Source organism: Hirundo rustica, chromosome 22, assembly GCF_015227805.2.
Source record: "Hirundo rustica isolate bHirRus1 chromosome 22, bHirRus1.pri.v3, whole genome shotgun sequence".
Lineage (NCBI taxonomy): Eukaryota > Metazoa > Chordata > Aves > Passeriformes > Hirundinidae > Hirundo > Hirundo rustica.
The window spans coordinates 1528435-1548630 of NC_053471.1; the positions used below are offsets into that span (position 1 = coordinate 1528435).

Genomic DNA, 20196 nt, shown 5'->3' on the forward strand with positions numbered 1-20196 from the left:
TGCAGTGCACTGGGAGGCCAGGGGCAGGAAGAGGAGCTTTACCCTCGGTGTGCTGTGACCCAGGCTCAGTGTCCAGCTCTTCTTTGGACAATGCCCAAGTCTGTGCCACCCCAGCTGCCTCAGTTTCCCCTCTCTACAAGTCGTTTTTCTTGGGTTTAAGTGTAAGTTGCTCAGGGCAGGGACTGTACCCCACCAGGGACATCCCTCAGTGACAGCACTGCTCCTGTGGGGAGGGTCTCCCCCAGGGATGGGGGCTGTGGCTGAGGGGCTTTGGGTGTTCCTGGGGAGGAGAAGGGGCACGAGCTGAGGTGGGAATGGGGGGAAGAGAGATCCAGCCTAGGGCTGCAGAGGAGGCCACTGAGTGGAGGCGCATCCTGATTTTGGGGGGCTTTAGGGTGCTTTCCTTCCTTTGAAGGAGGAAGGGGATGACAAAGGTGAACGCGGTGGGTTCTTCCCCTCCCAGCAGCTGCTGCAGAAAAATCCCGGGGAGACAAATCGTGGGGATGGGTAAGGGGAGTTCGCAGCCTCTTTTTTTCCACCAGGCTGCCCAGGTCGGGGGCATCTCCTCCGCTCAGATGGGCTTCTCCCCTCGCCCTTTCCCTCCCCTGTAAGACCCCGAGCTCAGGAGGAGAGCGAGGGGAGGGGGAACCGCCAGGGCGTTCGGGGGATTGTCATGGTTACCTCCCTGGCAAAACAAATGGCTCCACTGGGTGATGATGATGATGATGGTGGCGGTGGTCACCCAGACAGCTCCGGACACTTTGAGCCAGCGGTGGGGGGCGAGAGACCCACCCTGGGGATCCAGAGTCCCCCATCCCAGGGGAGCCAGACACCCTCCCGGCTCCGGGCAGATCCTCCCCGCCGGGGCACATGTTGCTGCAGCCGGTTCGGTAAGACCCTTCCTCGCCCCCCCGGGACCCCCCGGACCCCCGGTTCACCCAGCCCCGCTGCCCGGTGAGGAGGGTCCGGGGGGTGCAGCCACCGGTTGCTGAGGCGGCTGATGGTGCAGCGCTCCCCCACCCCAAGCCCCGGCGCTTGCTCCTCTCCCTCTCTCCCTCCCTTTCCTTCTCTCCTCGTCTCCCTCTCTCCCTGTCTTCCAGAGACAGCGCTCCGCAGCCGTGCCTGTCGCCTTCGGGATTCCTCCTGCCCCTCCTGCCCCCCCAGCCCAGCCGCAGAGGGGCTGGAAGAGTGGGTGAAGTTGCTCCAACCCCCCCATCCCCTTCTTCCTTCTCCTCCTCCTCTCTGCCAGGAAAGGTAAGAAAAGCAGCGGCTACTCTCCAGTTGCTCCTGCACCTTTTTAGCTCGGCAGGGGTGGGTGTGAGGGGTGCGTGTGTGTGTGTGTCACTTCCCAAGGCTGTGCACGATCCCAGCACAAAAGCCGCTCGCTTGAAGAGATCCCTGTCATAATATTTGTGCAGGCACAAGCCCACACTTTGCAAGCTGCCGCTTCCCAGCCTTGCTTTTTCTCAGCTGGATGGCGTGTCCCGGAGCATCCCATCCCTCCCCAAAAACCGTGCAGACATCAGCAGTGACTGTGCTCGTCTCTGTGCAGGCAGAGGACAGGGATGGACGGGGGGAGGATGCTGGGGCTGACAGGGCTGCTGCTGGCCTGGGCAGCCAAGTGGGATAACCCGTGTGTGGACACGCTGTTCGGGGAAGGAGGAGAGAGCTTGGCAGGGTGAGGGGGGCTGATCCCCCCGGTAAGGGTCAGAACACTGAGAGCAGGCTGGAATCCACCACACTGGGCAGGGCAGGGCAGGGCAGGGCAGGGGTGGGTGGAGAAGGGCCGTGCTGCTCCTGGGGGCCCTGTGTGTCTCCTTGGATGCACCCCAAGCAGGAAGCAGGCTGCCTGGAGGGTTTAGCCCAGCTGAATGGTGTCTGGGCCAACACCCCTCCTCTGGCTCAGCCCAGGGATCTTCCCCCCAGCTGTGAGCCCGGCGAGGTGAGGGTTAACTAACCCCTGTGTCAGAAATGCGTGATGAACAGCTCTGGGAAGGGGCTTGAATCCAGATCTGTGAGACCCAGCTCTGGGGCCAGGCTGGTGGTCCAAGACACCTGCCAGGGTTATGGCTGACAGTCCCCAAAATCTGTCAGTCACATCCCAGCCTGGCAGAGACAGATTTTGGGGACTGTCAGCCATAACCCTGGCAGGTGTCACCTCGGGAAGAGGGACCCTGTTGCTTCCACTGGGTTCTGGCAGGAGCAGCTGCTTCCCAACTTTTCCCCAGTTTCCGTATCTGAGGCCTCAGGGTGCCCGTGAGGCCAGCAATCCTTGTCACTGCTGTGGCAGTGGGGGGCCATGTTGTCACCTTTTAGGGGCCTGCAGTGGCTGTTATCCTGGTTTTCCATCGAGTGGGATATTCTGCTTGCAGTTCGAGGCAAAGGGAGGCTGGAGATGGGAGAACAGTTCCTGTAGCTTTTCCTGAGAGTGTCTCACAGGTCTGACACAGGTTCCAGACAGGACGGTGCTGTGGGTGCTCTTTCAAACCCCATTTCCTCCCATTGCTTCCTAGAGATATTTTGGGGGTTGATCTCCAGTTTCCTGGCCAGGTTTGAGCCTCGTTCGTTGGGAGAAAGCAGCCGGAGGGCTCCTGAATGTCTTAGTCATAACCTGCAGTGATGTGGCTCCAGCAGGTGAAGTCAGGGGTCCCTCAGCAGCTCCCCGAGCCTCTCCGCCCCTGAAAACCAGGGAGAATTCCCAAGGGTGACTCTACTTGAGAGCCCTGAAAGCTTGGGAAGCGCGAGGCTTGGATTTGCAAGCAGGGGGGAGTTTGTTTTCCCCGCGGTGATTGCCCAGGAATGCCGACGGGAGGCTGTGGTGGAGCGGGCATCCTTGGCCGGCTCCGTCCACCCGCGCATCTCCGGAGCCGCTCCGGCTGCCGTCATCCCGGCGAGCCGCTGGATGTCAGTGTTGATTGAGACAGACGACGTGGAAGGAATATTTTAGCCAGCCGCAGAAAATCAGGCGGTGGGGATGTGCCCCAGGTTTAGCTCGCACCTGGAGGTGAGATCTCCGAGGGAACCCGTTTGTGGCCGGTCAGGGGTGGCAGCGGGGCGGGCAGGTGATTTAACCGCTCAAAAATGCGCCTGACACGAGGTGTGGCGGCAGGGTTTGCCTTCACACGACTGCCTTCCTGTCCTGGGGGGTGGAAGCAGCCGGGCTGCCCCCGATTTCTGCCCTTCAGGGCCGGGTGGAGCTGATTTCGGTCCTCCAGGGCCGGGTGGAGCTGGGTCGGGTTTTATCCCAGCTCCTGCTTTGGCTCTCCCTATCCTGCTGTCGGCTGCGGATGCCACAGATCCTGGGTGTGGTACAGCCGGGACCCCAACCCACTCCCGGGATTGGGTCCTGCCAGAAGCCAGGCTGTGCGCCCACCGTGTGAAAATTTTCCCTTTCAACGCACCAAAATACCCCTCAGAGGAGCATTATCCTGCCCTGTCTTTACCCCACGTGCTCAGACAGATTTTTTTTTTTTTTTTTTTTTTTTTTGAGACCACATCGGTGCTTAGAGACGCAGGAAGCTCCGAGCAGTGCTCCAGGCGGCACCCCCGTTTTTCAGGCACATAAACACCTTTCCCCCATCCCATAAAAGCCAGGCCCAGCCTCTCCCCAGCGCTGGGAGAGGAAAGATGCAGCCCCGAGCATCTCGCAGCCCTGCGCGTCACGGGCGCCGTCCGCAGACGTCGCAGCAGCATCAGCGCCTTCCCCGTCAGTCGGGCACAGGAATTGGCCGAGGGTATTGCCTGGAGTGGGGTGATCACGTTTCCGTGTCTCCCTCCCCTCCGTGGCCACGAGGAGCAGTGGATTGTCGTGGAAAGGACCCTTACAAAGGAGCGGGGAAAGAAAAGGTGGACCCAGCAGCAGCCTGGTGTGCCGGGTCCAGAGCGAGGCTGGCCGTGGGACAACGTCTGTCCCCAGCTGATGGGATCACGGGTGTATTTTGAGGGCTGAAGGTATTAACCAGTCGTTTCCCTTTCTCCTGGGATGCCAGATGCGCTGCGAGGTCGGGAGCTGTGGGATGGCTCCGTGCCTGCTGCGTGTGGAAGGCAGGACGCCTTTGGTGGCAGGGAGGGGACACGCTGAGGACTGGGTGGCTCCAGGGGTACCCTGTGCAGCCTCAAGCTGTTGGTAATTTTTCTGGGGAAGCAGGGTCCCGCCAGGTCCTGCCCTGAGAGTCCAGCCCTGTGGGATCGGAGACCGAGCGCACATCCCAGAGCAGCGAAGGCAGGATGGGGAGCAGGCAGGGGGCCGGTGCTGAGCTCCTGGGGGGCACAGGGGGGAGGTTCCAGCCTTCCCCCTGCTCTCCCTCACTCCAGCCTCTCCGCTGCTCTCCCTTTCCGTGCTGCAGTCACTTGATGGCGTTGGTGACACGAGCTGTGTGGAGCAGCCCCATGGCTCTGCCGGCAGCGTCCCCTATCAAAGGGGTTTTGCCGGGAAGAGCCCTCTGAGCCCTCCCTGTCCTTGTGGGGCCGATTTCTTGGCTGGCACAGCAACGAGGGCTGGTGCCAGGCTCCTCTGGGCCACCTCGGAGCTGCAGGAGAGGTGCAGCTTTCCTGGCCGGGTTAAACGGGACGTGGGACAAGGCTCTGCATCTCACCAAGGATCCCTTAGTGCTTGTCCTGGTCCAGGTGATGCAGAAATCCCTGCTGGCAGAGCAGTTCCCATAGGAGCTACCTCCCCAATCTTCCATGGGTGCAGGAGATGTGAGGGGCTGGGACCTCACCCATGGCTCTGCACTAATTCCCCGCTTCCAAGCTGAAGTCGTGCTGCTGGAGCCCAAATTCACCCCTCTGCTAGTCCTGTAACGAATTCCTGTTGTGCCAAGCGGGTAGAGAACTTCTTCCCATTATTATTTCTTCCCTGAGGTAAAACCATTCCCCCTCTTTCCTCCTCCACCGGGCATTTAATCACTTCCCGATGCCTTGATGGCCTCTGTCACATCTCGAGGTGAGGGGACCTTCATGATCTCTCCCGGTGGCAGGTGAACTCTGCCGGCTCCTGACTGCCCAGCCCTTCTGGCACGGCTGGGAGCATCCCTGTGTGGGATCCCCCGGCTCAGGCAGAACTCCCGTTCATCTCCCGACTCTGGGGGCTGCGTCCCCATGGATCCATCCCCGACCTCCCCGGGCAGCTCCTGGCTGTGAGCAGCTGTTTTTTGGTGGAAGGAGGGGGGGATTAAATCGGGGTTGGTGGAGGGTTTTGGCCGGGCTCCAGGGGCGTGCCTTAGGATTACTGCCCTCCATCATCATCTTCGCTGCTCTTTCCTGCGCTCGGTTTCCCTGGCTGCTCTCCCCCATCCCGCACAGCCCTTCTTGCTCTCCCTGGCTCTCCCTTTTTTCCTTTCTGAGCGCCGTTTTCCTGCCCGAGCACTCAGCAAAGCTCGTGGCCTTGATGACTTCTGTGGCATTTGCATACAAAGGTGGGTTTTAATAACGCAGGACTGGTAGGGAATGAGAAACTGATATAGTTCAGCGCTGCTGGCTTCTCCTGGGCCTCGTAAATCACTGCATAAAGCATTGCGGAGCCAACCAGGGAGAACTGCTGCCTAGCAACTTCCCCCGGTTCCCCGGGGGAGCGGGATGTGGCCCTAAAATCCACCTGAAAAGTCTCCTTTAAAACCCTGAGGCTTGGGGCAGAGGAGCTGCGAGGGGAGGGAAACCTGCTCAGGGAAAAAGGGTTGGAATGCAATTGGCAGAAGGAGTCACTTTGCATCTGAATGTGTCGGCTGAGCACAGGGAGGGATGAGTCAGCCCGTGCAGGAAGGATCTGGAGGTGCAGGACAGCAGAGCGGCGGCACCTCCCCGAAATCAGCCCCGATGAGGACGGGCAAGGGCATGGGAGGGCAGGAGGCTGCCGGGCCCTGCCTGCCTACTCTTCCTTCCCCAGAAGAAAGGAAAAATCTCTTGATCATAGTCTCATCCTGGGGAAAGTTGTTGGTTTGGAGGATAATGAGGAGAAAAAGGGGCAGAGAAAGATGTTAACTTGTTCTGCCCAGGCTCCAGCAGCGTGGGAGCTGGGGACTATGGACCTCTGGGGCTGTCTGTCCCCAGCCAGGGAGGTTAAATCTGAACCTCCTCCCTTGTGCCGGTGGGGATTTGGGACGAGGGTTTTCCTTGTGTTTTGCTCCATCCCCATCACTGCAGACCTCAAACCCGGGTCTCATCCTGTCCCAGGTCACTCACCTTTCCATTCTCAGGGCTTCAGAACGAGGTGGCAGAGCCATGCGATCGTTTTGGGCACTTGGGGCTCCACATCCGTTCTCACCTTTCTCTCTCCAGCTCCCCACCACCACCCAGAGGCCCCCAGGAAGATGCCAGGGCTGATTAACCGGGTGACCCTCTCCCAGCTGCCCCTCACTGCGTCCGAGGTGACGTCCTGCGTCAGCGGCTATGCCCTTGGGATGACAGCCCTGCTCACCTACCACAACCCAGACCCCCAGGCCTTGGAAGGCAAGTTTTAAGGAGTGAAGCTTGGCATGGGAACTTTAAAGTCAGGGCATGGCAGCGCTGGGTTTCTGTGCGTGCCTTCAACCCTTAGATGCTGGTGGGAAGCACAGCCCAGCGCATTGTGTCCAAATCTACAACTTTTTAGGTGTGAAAGATCCCACGAGTGGGATTTTTCTGTTGTTGTTGTTGTTTGTTTTTTGTTCCCACTTGAGAAGTGCCAGGAGGCGGTGGGTGCAGGGAAGAGGTGGGTGCTGCTAACAGCCCTCCTGGCTGGCAGGTCTCTTTGTGTACCCCTTGGATGAGGGCACGGCCGTGGTGGGCTTCGAGGCGGCCACGTCCCGGCGCACCGTGACAGTGCAGATCAAAGACAAAGCCAAGATAGACGACACCAACTTCGACAGCTGCAGCCTCCCCCCTGGAAGAGCTGGCGATGGAAGTGGTGAGGGGGCTGAGGGTGTTTTTAGGGAAAGTGGGGAGAAAAGGAGGGGAAGGGGAGTGGGGAGGTGACAGGGTGTATGCTGCGGCACCGAGGGGGCTCCTTTTGGGAGGCTGAGGGGTTGTGGTGCTCATGCCAAAAGTGTCAGTCTTATCCATCTTGGAAAGCCCGAGGAGCGATGTGGAAGCTGGGGCTCTTTAGAGAAAGCTGATGTGTGCAGTGTGGGTGGCTTTGGGTGTTTGATCCAGGCCTGGGGGTGGTGGGAGGCCTGGAAAGGAGCATTTGCCGTGGTTGCCATACCTGGCGTGGTCCAATCTCTGTGCAGGGAGGATTATGATGGATGAGGACCTGGAGAGAACTGTTTTTGTGGCCAACCTGGGCATGATTCCTCCCCTGGAAAGCATCTCCATCTTCATCAGCACCTCCTCTGAGCTGCAGACACTGCCCAGCGGGGTGGTGAGAGTCCTTCTGCCAGCTGTGTGTGTCCCCAGGGTCCCCCAGCCCAGCCTGGAGAACGCCAGCAGCTTTTCCAGCCACCAGCTCCGAACGTATGGGAAACCACGGGGTGGGCTCTGCCTGGGACTGGTCCTGGTGAATGCAGGGCTGGCTGAGCAGGAGCTGCAGGTGGCTGGAGAGTGGCTTCAGGCTTTACCTCTGCCAGACCTGCAGTTCCTGAGGGGTCAGAACATGTTCACAGGGTTTATTGGGATTTATCTCACCGGCAGGGACAAGCTCCTCTGTGGATCGGGGAGCCCGGAGCAAGGGAGCAGGTTCTGCCTGGCTCAGCTGCTGGACAGTGAGGCCACCAACCCCTTTGAGTACGAGTTCAGCTTCCACCTGGAGATCCGGGGGCCGTGTTTGCTGGCAGGTAGGAGCACTGGGGCTGTCCTGCTGCCCGAGGCTGATTTACCACCTCGCCAAAGCCACGTCCACACTCCTTCTCCTCAGTGTAAATCTGTGTTGGCAACTTAACTCTGCTGGGGTGGATTTACAGTACAAGGCTGATGCTAACGTGGGTTCCTGTCCTCTCCCACCTTGTCATCTCTTCTCCCTGCTCTCCCCCCATCCTTCAATCCCTGCCCACACCTCGCTTTCCCCGGGCAGGAGTCGAGAGCCCCACGCACGAGATCCGAGCGGACGCCGACCCCTCGGCTCGCTCTGCCAGGAGCATCGTGATCACGCTGGCCAACAAGCACACCTTCGACAGACCCGTGGAGATCCTGATCCACCCAAGTGGTAGGTGGGCTCTGCTTCCCCTCTGCTGGTCCTGCCCCTTCCTCGGATCCTCATCTGCAGCTCTGGAGGCAGCCGGGTTAGCACGGGTTTTGCAAATACTTTCAAGGCTACGCTTCCCGCCAGGTTATCCTGGCCCCTCTCAGGGTTTTCTGATCTCCCCAAGCTCACAGATCCTGCTGGTTTCCCAGCCAAGGGTGCCTGCACCTCTGCCACATCCAGAGTGCAACCACAGCTGTCCTTCACACGATTCTCTGCATTTCCAGAGCCCCACATGCCCCACGTCTTAATGGAGGAGGGTGACATGACCCCTGCAGAGTACGAGCGACACCTGAAGGGGAAGAACGATTTCATTAAAGGCACTAAGAAGGATCCCAGTGCCAAGAAAAAGGTGAGAAGCGCAAGCTGCAGGTGTTAGCTGAGGCTTTCCACGGGCTGGAGCTGAGCTGGAAGACCATTCCTTGCTTCCAGCATCAGATATCGCATTGTCCCAATGAGACCTGCAGCATCCTCCCTCAGAGAGGGGCTCGTGTGGAGGAAGAGGGGAAAATTCAGCAGTGCTGCTGATAAACTGAGAGGGGAAGGAGCTCTGAGATGGTTATTGTGTGTATAATTAGTGCTAGTCTAGCACAGCATAATTAGAGAGGTGCATTGTGATAGCATTAAGGGTATTATAATTATTGCAATGACATAGAATAAAATATTCTTTTAATTGCTCTGTAAATGTTTACTGTTTCTGGGTAGCTGTCAGAGAGAAAGAAGTGATTTTCCTGGGAATAATGAGCTGAACTGAAGACAAGGTAGGAGAGACTTCTCTTTGTTCTGCTGTGCAGCAAAGAGAAAAATATCCGTGCTGGGATTTGTGCCTCGTCTTCCAGCAGTTCTGAAGGAATGAGTGACAGCCCGGCACTTTGGTGTGTCTGGGATCAGCAGAGAGGAGCAGACAGCTCAGAGCCCTCCAGGGTTGGGCGTCTTCCCCTACGGGACGGGTTGTGCTTGTGTGGCCACAGCTGGGGCTGACGGTGCCAGCTCCTGTTTCACACAGCCAGGGTTCTCCTGCGTGCCCAGGGATGATCATTTCACCCCTAAACTCCTTCTCCCCCTGTCTGATCTCGGGGCCCTCATGGCAAACATCCCAGTCCTGCTGCAGGGCTGCCTCCCTGTGCTGCTGAGATTTCTCCTTTCACCAGAGACTTGTCTGTTGGGGAGGATGAAGCCAAAAAACCCCATAAATATGATTGCCTATATTCTGAGAATGTGAAACCTGTAAGGTGAGATAGAATTGAAAGCAAGTTTTGATGTTTGAGATGTCCTAGCTACTGGATGTCTGGGAAAACAGTGTTGTGACCAGCTGAAGGTCACCTGCAGCCAGACCCAGATCAGATGGGATGTTCTGTCTCACCCCCAATGGTACATCCCACACCTGTACCCCTCCCCTGAAGCATCAGGTCTCTGTAACCCCGTTGGCACAAGCCCTGTTCCAGCCCACCTCGAGACCCCTTATCAGGGGGTTGAGAAGGTGGCTCGCTCTCTTTGCTTTTTGCTCTCCTCCACTCCCAACCTCTCCCTTCCTAGGCTTCCACACTCGTCAGCCCTCCTCTCCTCCCTTCCCTTTGCCCACCGCTCTCCCTCGTGGGGCCGGGACTCCGCAGGCGTCTCCTCTAATTGTGTTCGGCGTGTGGCAGGCGGAACGAGATGAAACTCCCACGCCGCGCCTCCGATGGCTCCCTAATTATCTCTGCGTCTTTAGCACGTCAAGTTATCTGAGGAGGGATGGTTCTGGAGACGTTTCCCTCGCAGGAAAGCCACCTGTGCCCCAGGAGGGCTGGGAAACAACTGCAGGGAGCAGAGGAAACTCCTGGAAGAGCTGGGGGTAGATGAATTGCTGCTGCTCAGAGCAGGGCACTGGCCGCTTCTTGGCTGAAATTGAATTAGCCCAGAAATTTCAGCAGTTAATGATAATTAATCCTCCTCCCTCGGTTTGTTATGCGAAAGGCTTGGGTGCTGTCAGCTGCAGGTTGGTGGGGATGGACGCACGCTGGAATCAACTTTTCCTCAACAAAATCTGATTAGTTTACTGCCATTGGATAATGGGTGAGGGGGAACGGAAGGGAGGTGAAGAGGTGTTCTCTTTTCTGGCTGACCTGTAGCAGCTACTCTGAAGCTGTTCGCTGAAGATTTGCCTGTGAAATCCTCTCCAGTCCATCAGAAATCCCAAAATATGGGCTCATCCTGATCACACAGGAAATTTATGTCATGGACACCGAGAGCATTCCAGAGAGTTCCGTGGGCAGGTCCAGGGCCTCGATTCAGTATTTGGACAGAGGCAGCAAGGAACACTCTGGTCTGGAATGTGATAAACTGGAAAAGTTGTTAAAGAAAATAGCGTCATATGGCTGGAGGGAAACGGAAAAATCCCTTTGATTTCTCAGCAGCTGATTAATTTACACCCCACAGCATGGCAGGGAAGGGCAGGAGGATGAGTGGGAGCTGGGCTCGCTCCTGTGAGTGGGACCTGATTTTTCAGTGGGTCAGAGAAGCAGCACTCGGGCAGGCAGAGGAGCTGAAAGCAGAGCTCGTGTGCGTGTGTGTTTTGAGCCACAGGGAGTTAGGAAGTTTTAGAAAATGAAGGCTGGTGGTCAGCTCATAGTCTGAGGAATGTGACTCACGGCTGGAGAAAACAAGCCCAGTTATCTGGGGTCTGGTTTACTCCCTGTGAAACCATCGAGAAAAGCAGCCAGGAGGAGGAGAGAAGAGGCAAGCAAAGCCCCTGAGGAGCGAGCTGCTGTTGAGGAGCTGTTTCCACACCCAGACCCAGGGATGAAAGGCCACAGCCCGGGTGATGTGGGGTCCTGGAGCTCCCTCCAAAGCAGCTGAGGCCGTCCACCCGTTAGTGCTGGATACACACCTAACAGCACATTATAAACCCGTCACAAGAGGGTTTTGCCAGTTTAATTTTATCCCATCTGTAATGAATACTTGAAACAGAAGGAGAGAAAATGCCGAGAGCCATTGGAGCTGTGTGCAGCGCAGAGATCATGCAGGTTCCCATCGAACCGTGGCCGGCTCAGCTTTCCAAAGCCTTTCAATCCCTACAAAGAAAAGCAAAATAAAAGAAATGGGCAGAACGAGCAGCAAAACCAGAGGTGGCAGGAATGAATTGGAGTGCTGAATGCAGCAGATCAAGGGCTGCAGCTCACACTTCATTAGTGAGTGACCACAGGGAAAACCTCTGGAGTGCCTCGGTGGGATGCTCAGCTGTGCTAAGGAACCAGGTTTTCGGGAAGGATCTAATGAAATGTTTGGAGAATCAGTTTTGCAAGGTGCTGAGCAGGGCCAGGCCTTTTGATTTCTTCTCCAGGCTTTTATCTGAGTGTGCAGTTGCTCCGTATAATCCCAGAATGGTGTGGTGGAAAGGACCTTAAAGCTTATCTTGTCCCCTGGGCAGGGACACCTGTCACTATCCCAGCTTGCTCCAAGCCCCCTGGCCTTGGACACTTTGCAGGGATGGTGAATACCGTGGGTATGGACAGAACAGGACAGAAAAAGCCGATTCTGGCCCACAAAAGGCCACGCACCTGCATTTTTAGCCTCGCTCTGATCCCCCTCGAGCTGAGAGGGGTTGGAAAAATCGACCCCTCGCGCTCTCTCCTGCTCTCTTTCAGATGGAAATCATCAGGAAGCGGCTGAGCAAGGACATCCCCCACCACGCCGTCATCATGCTCAACTTCTGCCCTGACCTGAGGACGGTGCAGCCAGACCTTCGGAAAGCCCAGGGAGAGTTTATCTTCCTGGTCGACTGCAGCAGGAGCATGAGTGGTGCGAGCATCAACCGTGCCAAGGTACCTGCAGGAGGAGAAGTGCCTGCCTGTCAACAGGGAGGAATGAGAGAGAGCAGTGGCGGTGCTGAGAGCATAAGTGTTCATTATCAGGGGGTGGGGGGTAATTATGGGCTGCATTTCAGTCATCTCCACAGTGGAGCTTGTTGGGTACCTGCAAGGAAGGTGACTCTCCCCCGTTCTCTTCCACTTCTTCCTATCAGCGCATAAAATGCAAAATCCTGTTCTCCCCCTCTCTTGCTGGCATGTTTTGTGCATCCCTTTTCCAGTTCTCCCCGTCTCCAGGAGGGCTTTGGGTGGTGGCTGCTTAGGAGGAAACCTCCAGGGAGCTCCAAGGGCAGCGAGGTACTGACCAGGCATTAGGAGAGGTTTTGTTGATGGGCACCTCTGTGAGCCCACAGAAATGATTATAACACGAGACGTCCCCTTTCCAAGCACAAATGAACACCAGCAGCCCGGTGGATGGTTACAGGAGTCGTGTGGAGTCCTCTGGGTGAGAAACAGCATTGTCAGGATCTTTTGTGGGTCTGAGGTTCCCCTGTCAGAAGCGGCTCTTACCCCGAGCCACCCTGCAGCAGGACCCTTGGTCTGTCGAGCCCCATGAGGTTCCCACGGACCCACTCCTGAGCTTGTCCATCCTCCAGCACATCTCTTTTCCCATCTGTCTCCAGTTTCCATGGGAACTGCCAGAGAAGGACAGACACCTTCAGCAGCAAGGATTGGGATGCTGGGGAACCTGCAGATGGCTGCGGCGCATCCCCTGGGGTGGGGAAGCTGTTCCCAAGGGGAACAGGATACCTCTGAGGTTGTACCCCCTTCCCCCAACACCTTTAGGAGCCTGGGAATCTTGTCCCAGCGTGGATTTTTGCTTTCCAGCTCCCAGCATGGCTGGGTTTGGCCACCGCAGTCTCTGCAGCCTCCGTGGAGGCAGGATTGTCCCCCGGGGACCTGCAGGATCAGAGCCCTTCCCTGAAAGGTCCTGAAATGGAAACCCCATCGCGGGAGGGCTGTAGAAACAGGGAAAAGGCTGTTCCCCTGCAGGAAAAAAATATTTTGAGGGAGATTTTAGATGAGATACTTCAAGGGAGAAACCCACTGTCCCTCTTTTGAGTGCTCCATCCTTGTTTGTCACTCGTAGACACCAGGGGCCTCTTAGCAGGGGCTGTATTGAGAGGGTTTGGGTGGGTTTTGGTTGGTGGAACCTTCTGCATCCCCCTCAGCTGGCTGGATGCATGGCATGACAGGCCTTGGAGCTGTGCAGCCTCGGGATGCACTCAGGGATGGGGTGGAAGGGTCCGTGCGGAGCAGGAGGGCACCAGTCCAAAGCAGCTGCAGTGGAAAATTCAGGGATTTAAATTTCCTGCAGCCAGTTCCTTTCCCACCCTGATGCAGCCAGGGAGAAGAGCCAGGCTGTGATAGTGCTCGCTGGCAAAACTGCGCTAATAACTGGGAATTGACTTTTCTAGAAGCAAACATCCCTCCTTATTGAGTTGCCATATAGCTATGGAGTGCAACAGGATCAAGATCAATATTTACCATAAGAAGCAATAAATCTTTCTGCTTGCTGAAACGGCAAGCAGGCATCGGTTGCCCATTTTGGGAAATGCTTTAAGAGAAATATTTGGAAATTTGTATTTTTTCCCTTGTAATGAGTTCCAAGATGGGATGTCAGCGCTGAGATCTGGAGGAGCCAGCATCCCGGGAGCCATCTGGGAGCAGTGGTATAAATATATCCTCGTAGGTTTGAGATAACAGCTTGGATTCAAGCACTCCAGAGCCTGTTAAAGGGCAGCCCTGCTCTTGTGCATCATTCCACTCATTTTCAGTGCTCCAGCTCCGTGTTGCTGCTGAGTCCTGCAGGCTTTGGGAGCCGGGCTGACCTGGCACCACGTCCCTGCTGGACCCAGGCAGGGGGTTTGCTGTGTCCCTCTGTGGTCACCTGGTCTTTGCCGCTGTTAGGACAACCCCAGGAGGCTCTTCTTGCTCCTTTTGCCCTTGGCAGCTCCTCCAGGGGCCGGCTCGAGGCTTTCTGCTGCCGTCCGCAGACTGGCAGGAGTCTGCCTTGATCAGCATTTAAACAGAACTGAGCTGCTCCCGAGCACTTCGCTTTACATCCTGCTTTAAATAAACGCTTTGCTTTAAACGGGCCTCTTCTCCTGCCACATAATTGCTCCTAGAAGCTCAAGAGCTCCTTCGGCAGCTCTTGCCCAGGTGCTGAGATCACCAGCTCTGTCCTGGACTCGTCCACAATATCACTGTGACAATTCAAGTTGCTCTCGCCTTATGTAAAGCCCAGGAATAGGCGCGTTAGATAACCACCTCTGGTAAAGAAAATAGCTTCAAAACTGTCGTCTCACAGTTATTTTAATTAAAGCCAGCTACGAATACAAGAGAATTGGGGATGGGGGAGGCTCTTCCTTTTGTGTAACTTTAAGCTGTTTGTTTATTTTCTGCAAGTTTAGGCATTGAGATGCATTGCGTGTCGCACTTCTCAATTTCACACTCTGCTTCTCACCCACCAGCTCGGTGCTGCAGCACTTTGTTGCCAGCACAAATTGAATCCCTTAAAAACAAACAGAAAAAAAATTGTTCAGCTCTTTGTTGCCTTTTTTTGTGTTTTTTTTTTCCAAAGACTCCCCATTTTCCTCACTGCTTCGGGTCCCAAATATCATCCAAGGGACTTGGAAAAGAGCAGAGCCATAGGGAGGCACGGGAAGGAAGCAGTTGGTTTGTTGTCAGATGAAGGTGGGACTATGATGGGATGGCTCTGGGCAGAGCTTTTACTGGTGAAGATGGGGCAGCCAAGGGAGAGTCCAAGTGTGCTGATGTCTGATTGCTTCCCGCCCCTCAGGACGCCCTGCTGGTCGTTCTCAAGAGCCTGATGCCAGCGTGTCTCTTCAACGTCATCGGGTTTGGATCCACCTTCAGGACCCTCTTTCCTGTCAGCCAGGCCTATTGTGAGGTGGGTGAGCCCACAGTCCGTGGAATCACAGGCTGCTTTGAGTGGGGAGGGATCTTACACGCCATGGCAGGGACACCTGCCACTGTCCCTGGGTGCTCCAACCTGGCCTGGGACACTGCCAGGGATCCAAGGGCAGCCACAGCTGCTCTGGGCACCCTGTGCCAGGGCCTGCCCACCCTTAAAATAAATAATGTCCTTATAATACCAAATGTAACCGTGCCCTTTTTCAGCTTAAAGGCATTCCCCCTCGTCCTGTCACTCCAGGCCCTTGCCCAAAGTCCTTCTCCAGCTCTCTTGGAGCCCCTTTAGGCACTGGAAGGAGCTTTAAGTTCTTCCCAGAGCCTTCCCTTCACCAGCACGAACAGCCTCAGCTCGCTCAGCCTCTCCTGTGCTCTCCCCGGTGCTCGGAGGGTGCCAGTGCTGACAATTCCTCCCTTCCCACGGGCAGGAGAGCCTGGCCATCGCCTGCCGCAGCATCGGGGGGATCCGGGCTGATATGGGCGGCACCAACCTCTTATCCCCGCTGAAGTGGGTCACCCGCCAGCCCATCCACAGGGGCCACCCCCGGCTGCTCTTTCTGCTGACGGGCGGGGCTGTCAGCAACACCGGGAAGGTTCTGGAACTGCTGCGGGGCCACTCCTGCGCCACCAGGTACGGACACACCCCCGTGCGGGGCTGGGATGTGCCCTGAGCACAGCTCCATCTCACTGACGTCCCCACTTGGGAGGCAGAGGCAGGAGAGATTGCTGCCATGAGCCATGGGAGAGCCTCAAAGGATTTGGAACGGATCCCAGAAGTTCAGATGCTTTTTGAAACAATCAAAAGGAGGATAATTGAGCTGACAGCTTCACAGCTCTCTCGGCTGATGCTTCCTGCTAGGAGAGATTGACACGCCAACAATCTTCCTTGCCTTTTTTTTTTTTTTTTTTTTTTAATTTTTTTTTTTTTTTTTTTTTTTAAAGCACATCTGGGGCTGGCCCCAGCTGCTTCCAGGATGGGGCTGTGCGGAATTGAATATGCTGAAAGGCAGCAATGTAAAAAGCAGCTAATTTGTGCATGAGCTCCCAGCCTGGCTCCCCAGCCCTGATCACAGGCTGTTCTGGTTTCTCCTCTGCCTCTTTAAGGGGCACAAAACATGAGACAAAAATGCAAGAAATCCTGATTCCTCTTCCATCTCTCAGACTCCGGGGCTATCAGGGAAGCTGCTCTGTGGGTTTGTAAGTGCACAGAGGTCTGATTGTCTCCCGGTGCAGAGGGGATCCCACCATCCCACCCCTCGCTCCTGCCGAGCTGCAGGGAGGGTGAAATGCAATCAGAGCTGGAGCACGGTCTCGGGTGAGCCTGGAAGGGAGATTCCTGGGCATGGCCAGTCTTAAAAGAAGATCAGAGCCTTATTTAGGAGGGGTGGGAAACCGGCCTCGTACTTGCAGCCAGCTGAGGATTAAAACCCTGCAAGAGAAAAGCTCGTTGCGCAGATGCAGCTTGCATCTTGCAGTTTGGAGATGCTTTCTTTCTCAGCAACCCGAGTTTGCATCTTGCAGAGTGCAGTTTGCAGCTTGAGCGTGCTTTCTTTGTCAGCGATCCGCTGCCCTGCCCGAACGCCACATCCCACCCATCCCCATCCCCCTGGCTTCCTGGCACCTCCCTCCCTCCCTGCCTGGGCTCCAGCTTGGCTTTCAGCCTTCAGCCCAAACCAAATCCCGATTCACACACCTGGGGGTCGGGGGCAGCAGTCTCACTTGGCTTGATCGCCCTTCCTTGAGGAAACGTTTATTTTCGTTGCAAGCAGAGATAATTGCTGGATGTTTAGTGCTATTGACCGCAGCCGGCAGGGAAAAGAGCTGAAGTGAGAGCAAAGCAGCTTGTTTGTGTCTGCAGAGGAGAGGAAGGCTTGGGGTCCTGCTGGGAACCCCTGCGTGTCTCTGCTGAGGGCTCGTCTTTGGGGAGGGGGTTTGAGGTCTGCTGAGAGGAGGGGCTGGCGGTTCATGGACCCCAGAATGGTTTGGATTCAAAGGGACCTTAAATCCCGTCTCATTCCACCCCCTGCCATGGGCAGGGACTCCTTCCACAGCCCAGGGTGCTCCAGACCCCATCCAGCCTGGCCTTGGGCACTGCCAGGGATCCAGGGGCTGCCACAGCTGCTCTGGGCACCCTGTGCCAGGGCCTGCCCACCCTCACAGGGAAGGATTTCTTCCCAATATCCAGCCTAACTCTGCCCTCTGTCGTGGGAAGCCATTCCCCTTGTGCCCCCCATCATCCTTGCACTCCATGACCTTGTCCTAAGTCCTTCTCCAGCTCTCTTGGAGCCCCTTTAGGTGCTGGGAGGTTCCCAACCCTCCTGCCACCCAGAAGAGGGGCTGGTTTATTCCGCTGGGAATAGCAGTGGGATAAATCCGGAGGGAGTTTCTGCCTGAAGGGAGTGTTGTGAGCTCCGTGGGGCTTTTCCCTCGGATCCTCATTCTCCCCGTCCCTTCGCAGGTGCTACAGCTTTGGCGTCGGCCCCAACGCCTGCAGGAGGCTGCTCCGGGGTCTGGCTGCCGTGTCCAGAGGCGCCTCCGAGTTCCTGGCCGAGGGCGAGAGGCTGCAGCCCAAGGTACAGCCCCGCTCCCGGCTCACCCGTGGGGCTGTAACCGAGCCCCGGTTCGGCCAGGGGAAGGCTCCCAGCGGGTCCATTCCCCACCCTGGCCCTGCCTTCCCAAGCCCCCTGGCAGCAGCTGGGCGAGCGGGAGGGGATGGAGGAGCATCTCCGGTCCGGCCGGAGCGAGTGGGATGTGTGCTCCCCTCGCCCCGGGGCTGGAGCTGTGTCAAAGGCAGCTCTGCCAGGGAAGAGGGACCGGCCTCGAAGCGGCCAATTAGTTTAGAAGTCGGGCTCAGCCCCGGCGTTGCGCAGGCGAGAAGGGCTCGGGGTTGGAGCGAGAGGAATGCGCTGTGGTGGCTTTGCTCGTTAAGCTGACTTTAAAGCCTCTCCGTTCCCTCTCTCCCCACGAAGTGTAAAAACCTCTGCTTCAAATCCGGTGTAGGGACGGCTCTGTCCCCTGGTAAATGCACAGAGCCCAGCCTGTCACCCGCTGCTTGACTAAACCCAGAGAGAACTGGGTCTTTGGCTCCTAAATATCTCCAAAAAGCCAGCTCCTGCCTTCTTGATCTCTCAAGGAGGAGTTCGGCAGCTCCACCCTCTGCAGGAGCCTGGGGCACACAAAAACCTCTCTAGGACAGAGCGGCATCAACATTTCTGATGTAAATTAAAAGCAAAGACAGGGAAGAGAGAGGTGTTTAATAAGAGCTATTAATAAGAGCTTTGCAAGCTCGGTGCCTTCAGCAGTCTGAGGCGTCAATTAATGGCCTTATAAAACACAGCCTGGCGTGTCTTCCCAAGCCCGTGAAAAAGCAGGGAACAATAGGGAATATTTGAGCTGTTCTGTCTCTAAATCTGGTGTTCAGCTCCCTTGGCATGCGGGGAAGCTCGTGTAGACGGCTCCCTGGGAGGTTTGTCCGTGAGGTATTCACGGATATCGGTCTTCTCCACACGTGTAACTGGCAGAGCATCGCTGATCTCTGCCTGTGGCTTGTGTCAGCAACGAGCTGTTCCAAAAATACCAGCGTTTGAGTGCCGGGCTCGGGGCTGGGGCTCAGACCAGCGAAGGCTGACAGCGTTTTCTGGGCGCTGGAGGGGAGTGAGGGATGCTGCCTCACAGCAGAGAAAGATCCCTCACTCCGTGAGCTCCCACCCCGCTCTGGGCTGGCAGCAGGTGTGAGATCACCCCTGTGCTCCATCACTATCTGCTCATGGTAGAAAATCATGGGATCATGGAGCCATTTAGGTTGGAAAAGACCAACCATTAACCCAGCTCTGCCAAGCGTAACTGTGCCAAGGAGATGGGGGTGCTGGGCTGGGCACCAGAGCAGACTGAGAGGGAGCAGAGAGGCAGGAGAGGGCAGGAATCAGCCGATGGCTTTGTTTGAGGGGAAATTCCCCTTCCCTGCGGCACACGGCACATGCACCACGGCTCCCACCGGGTCCGGCTGGTGTTGCACCTCTCCCCCGTGCCCTTTGCAGATGATCAGGTCGCTGAAGAAGGCGATGGCGCCGGTCCTGAGCGACGTGTCCGTGGAGTGGGTCTTTCCTGAGAGCACCGAGGTCTTGGTGTCCCCCGTCAGCACCAGCTGCCTGTTCCCTGGCGACAGCCTGGTCAGCTACGGTGTCATCTGCGACACCTCCCCGTACCTCTCCACCCCCAGATCCGTGAGTCCGCGGCGCTCCTGGGGTGCGCAGGGGCTCTGTGCGTGGTCAGGGTGGGTGTCTCCCGCTTCCCAGCCGCGTCCTTAAGGGAGGTGATGGGGAGTTCGGAGAGGCTGAGGATGCCGGTGCAGCCTGTCTCAGCGGGTGGTGGGACCTCTCTGTGCTTCCCCCCAGGACAAGAGGCGGCGCTACAGCATGATGCATTCCCAGGAGTCGGGCAGCTCTGTTTTCTTTCACTCCCAAGAGGAGGCAGCAGGCTTGGAGAGCTGGAACCACTCCAGAGACTCGGAGGGCTCCTGCCCCGCCGAGCGCTCCCCCGACCACCTGGGCGTGGGCAGAGATCCTGGGGGAGAGTCGGACACGGACACGGGTCAGATTTTCCTCTCTACATGCGGGGGGCGATGCCCCTGTCTCTCTAATCAAGCTCCTGTCATTGCCCCCCCCCAATTTTTTCTTTGCCTGATTTATACACGTATCCAGCTGCAAAGAGCTGGAGGAGTTTACAGGAGAGATGACAGATCTCCTGAGGCTTGAACGAGTCTCTTTGGTTCGGATGTTTTATCCAAACCTGTCAGGGCATCAAGGGAAGCCCTGGTGAGCTGGGCTCCCTGGAGATTTTCAAAGCAGCTTTAGCCACATCATTATTTACCAGCTCCCCAAGCGGTGCGGGGAGGAGTGGAGTGAGCTCTGCCAGACCATCCCTGTACCTGCAGAGAAGCTTCCCAGTCAGGAGAGGGGGGGAATGGACCCCAAGCTCTCTCCCCAGGGTGTCACTCCTCCCCACCACGGCCTGGCTGCGTGTTTGTGTCAGCAGCACGTGGCATAGAGCAGCCGGTTGCACCCCGGGGCTGGGGGAACCTCTGTTACTCACGGGATGTTCTTCCCTTTTATTCCGAGAGGAGCTGTACTGTGCATCCCCTCAAACTTGTCAAAAGCAATGAGAAATCGTGTCTTTCCAAGGCAAATTTTAGTCTTGCTCTGACAGGAGCGTGTCTGCACTAATTAAATTTCATTAGTAAACCCTTTGTCTTCTCCAGGGACG

The 20196-nt window shown here is 56.8% G+C and overlaps 1 protein-coding gene across 4 annotated transcripts in view; it reads left to right on the forward strand.

Annotated features, from left to right (window-relative positions):
• The first annotated feature begins 594 nt into the window (after positions 1–594).
• The window catches only part of VWA5B1 (von Willebrand factor A domain containing 5B1), a 29160-nt gene continuing 9558 nt past the window's right edge, over positions 595–20196 (forward strand). Inside the window, exons 1-14 of one of the 4 annotated variants that reach the window (XM_058423337.1) lie at positions 595–890; positions 1103–1254; positions 6277–6447; positions 6722–6883; positions 7206–7428; positions 7606–7748; positions 7985–8116; positions 8380–8504; positions 11779–11955; positions 14804–14914; positions 15363–15565; positions 17393–17507; positions 18972–19157; positions 19329–19524. In XM_058423337.1, coding sequence (XP_058279320.1) covers positions 6309–6447; positions 6722–6883; positions 7206–7428; positions 7606–7748; positions 7985–8116; positions 8380–8504; positions 11779–11955; positions 14804–14914; positions 15363–15565; positions 17393–17507; positions 18972–19157; positions 19329–19524 — 1912 coding nt within the window. In that variant the 5' untranslated portion in view covers positions 595–890; positions 1103–1254; positions 6277–6308. Of the gene's footprint in view, positions 891–1045; positions 1255–4950; positions 5139–6276; positions 6448–6721; positions 6884–7205; positions 7429–7605; positions 7749–7984; positions 8117–8379; positions 8505–11778; positions 11956–14803; positions 14915–15362; positions 15566–17392; positions 17508–18971; positions 19158–19328; positions 19525–20196 lie in introns of those variants that run through there. The other 3 variants (XM_040084747.2, XM_040084746.2, XR_005703890.2) reach the window with 3 other exon arrangements.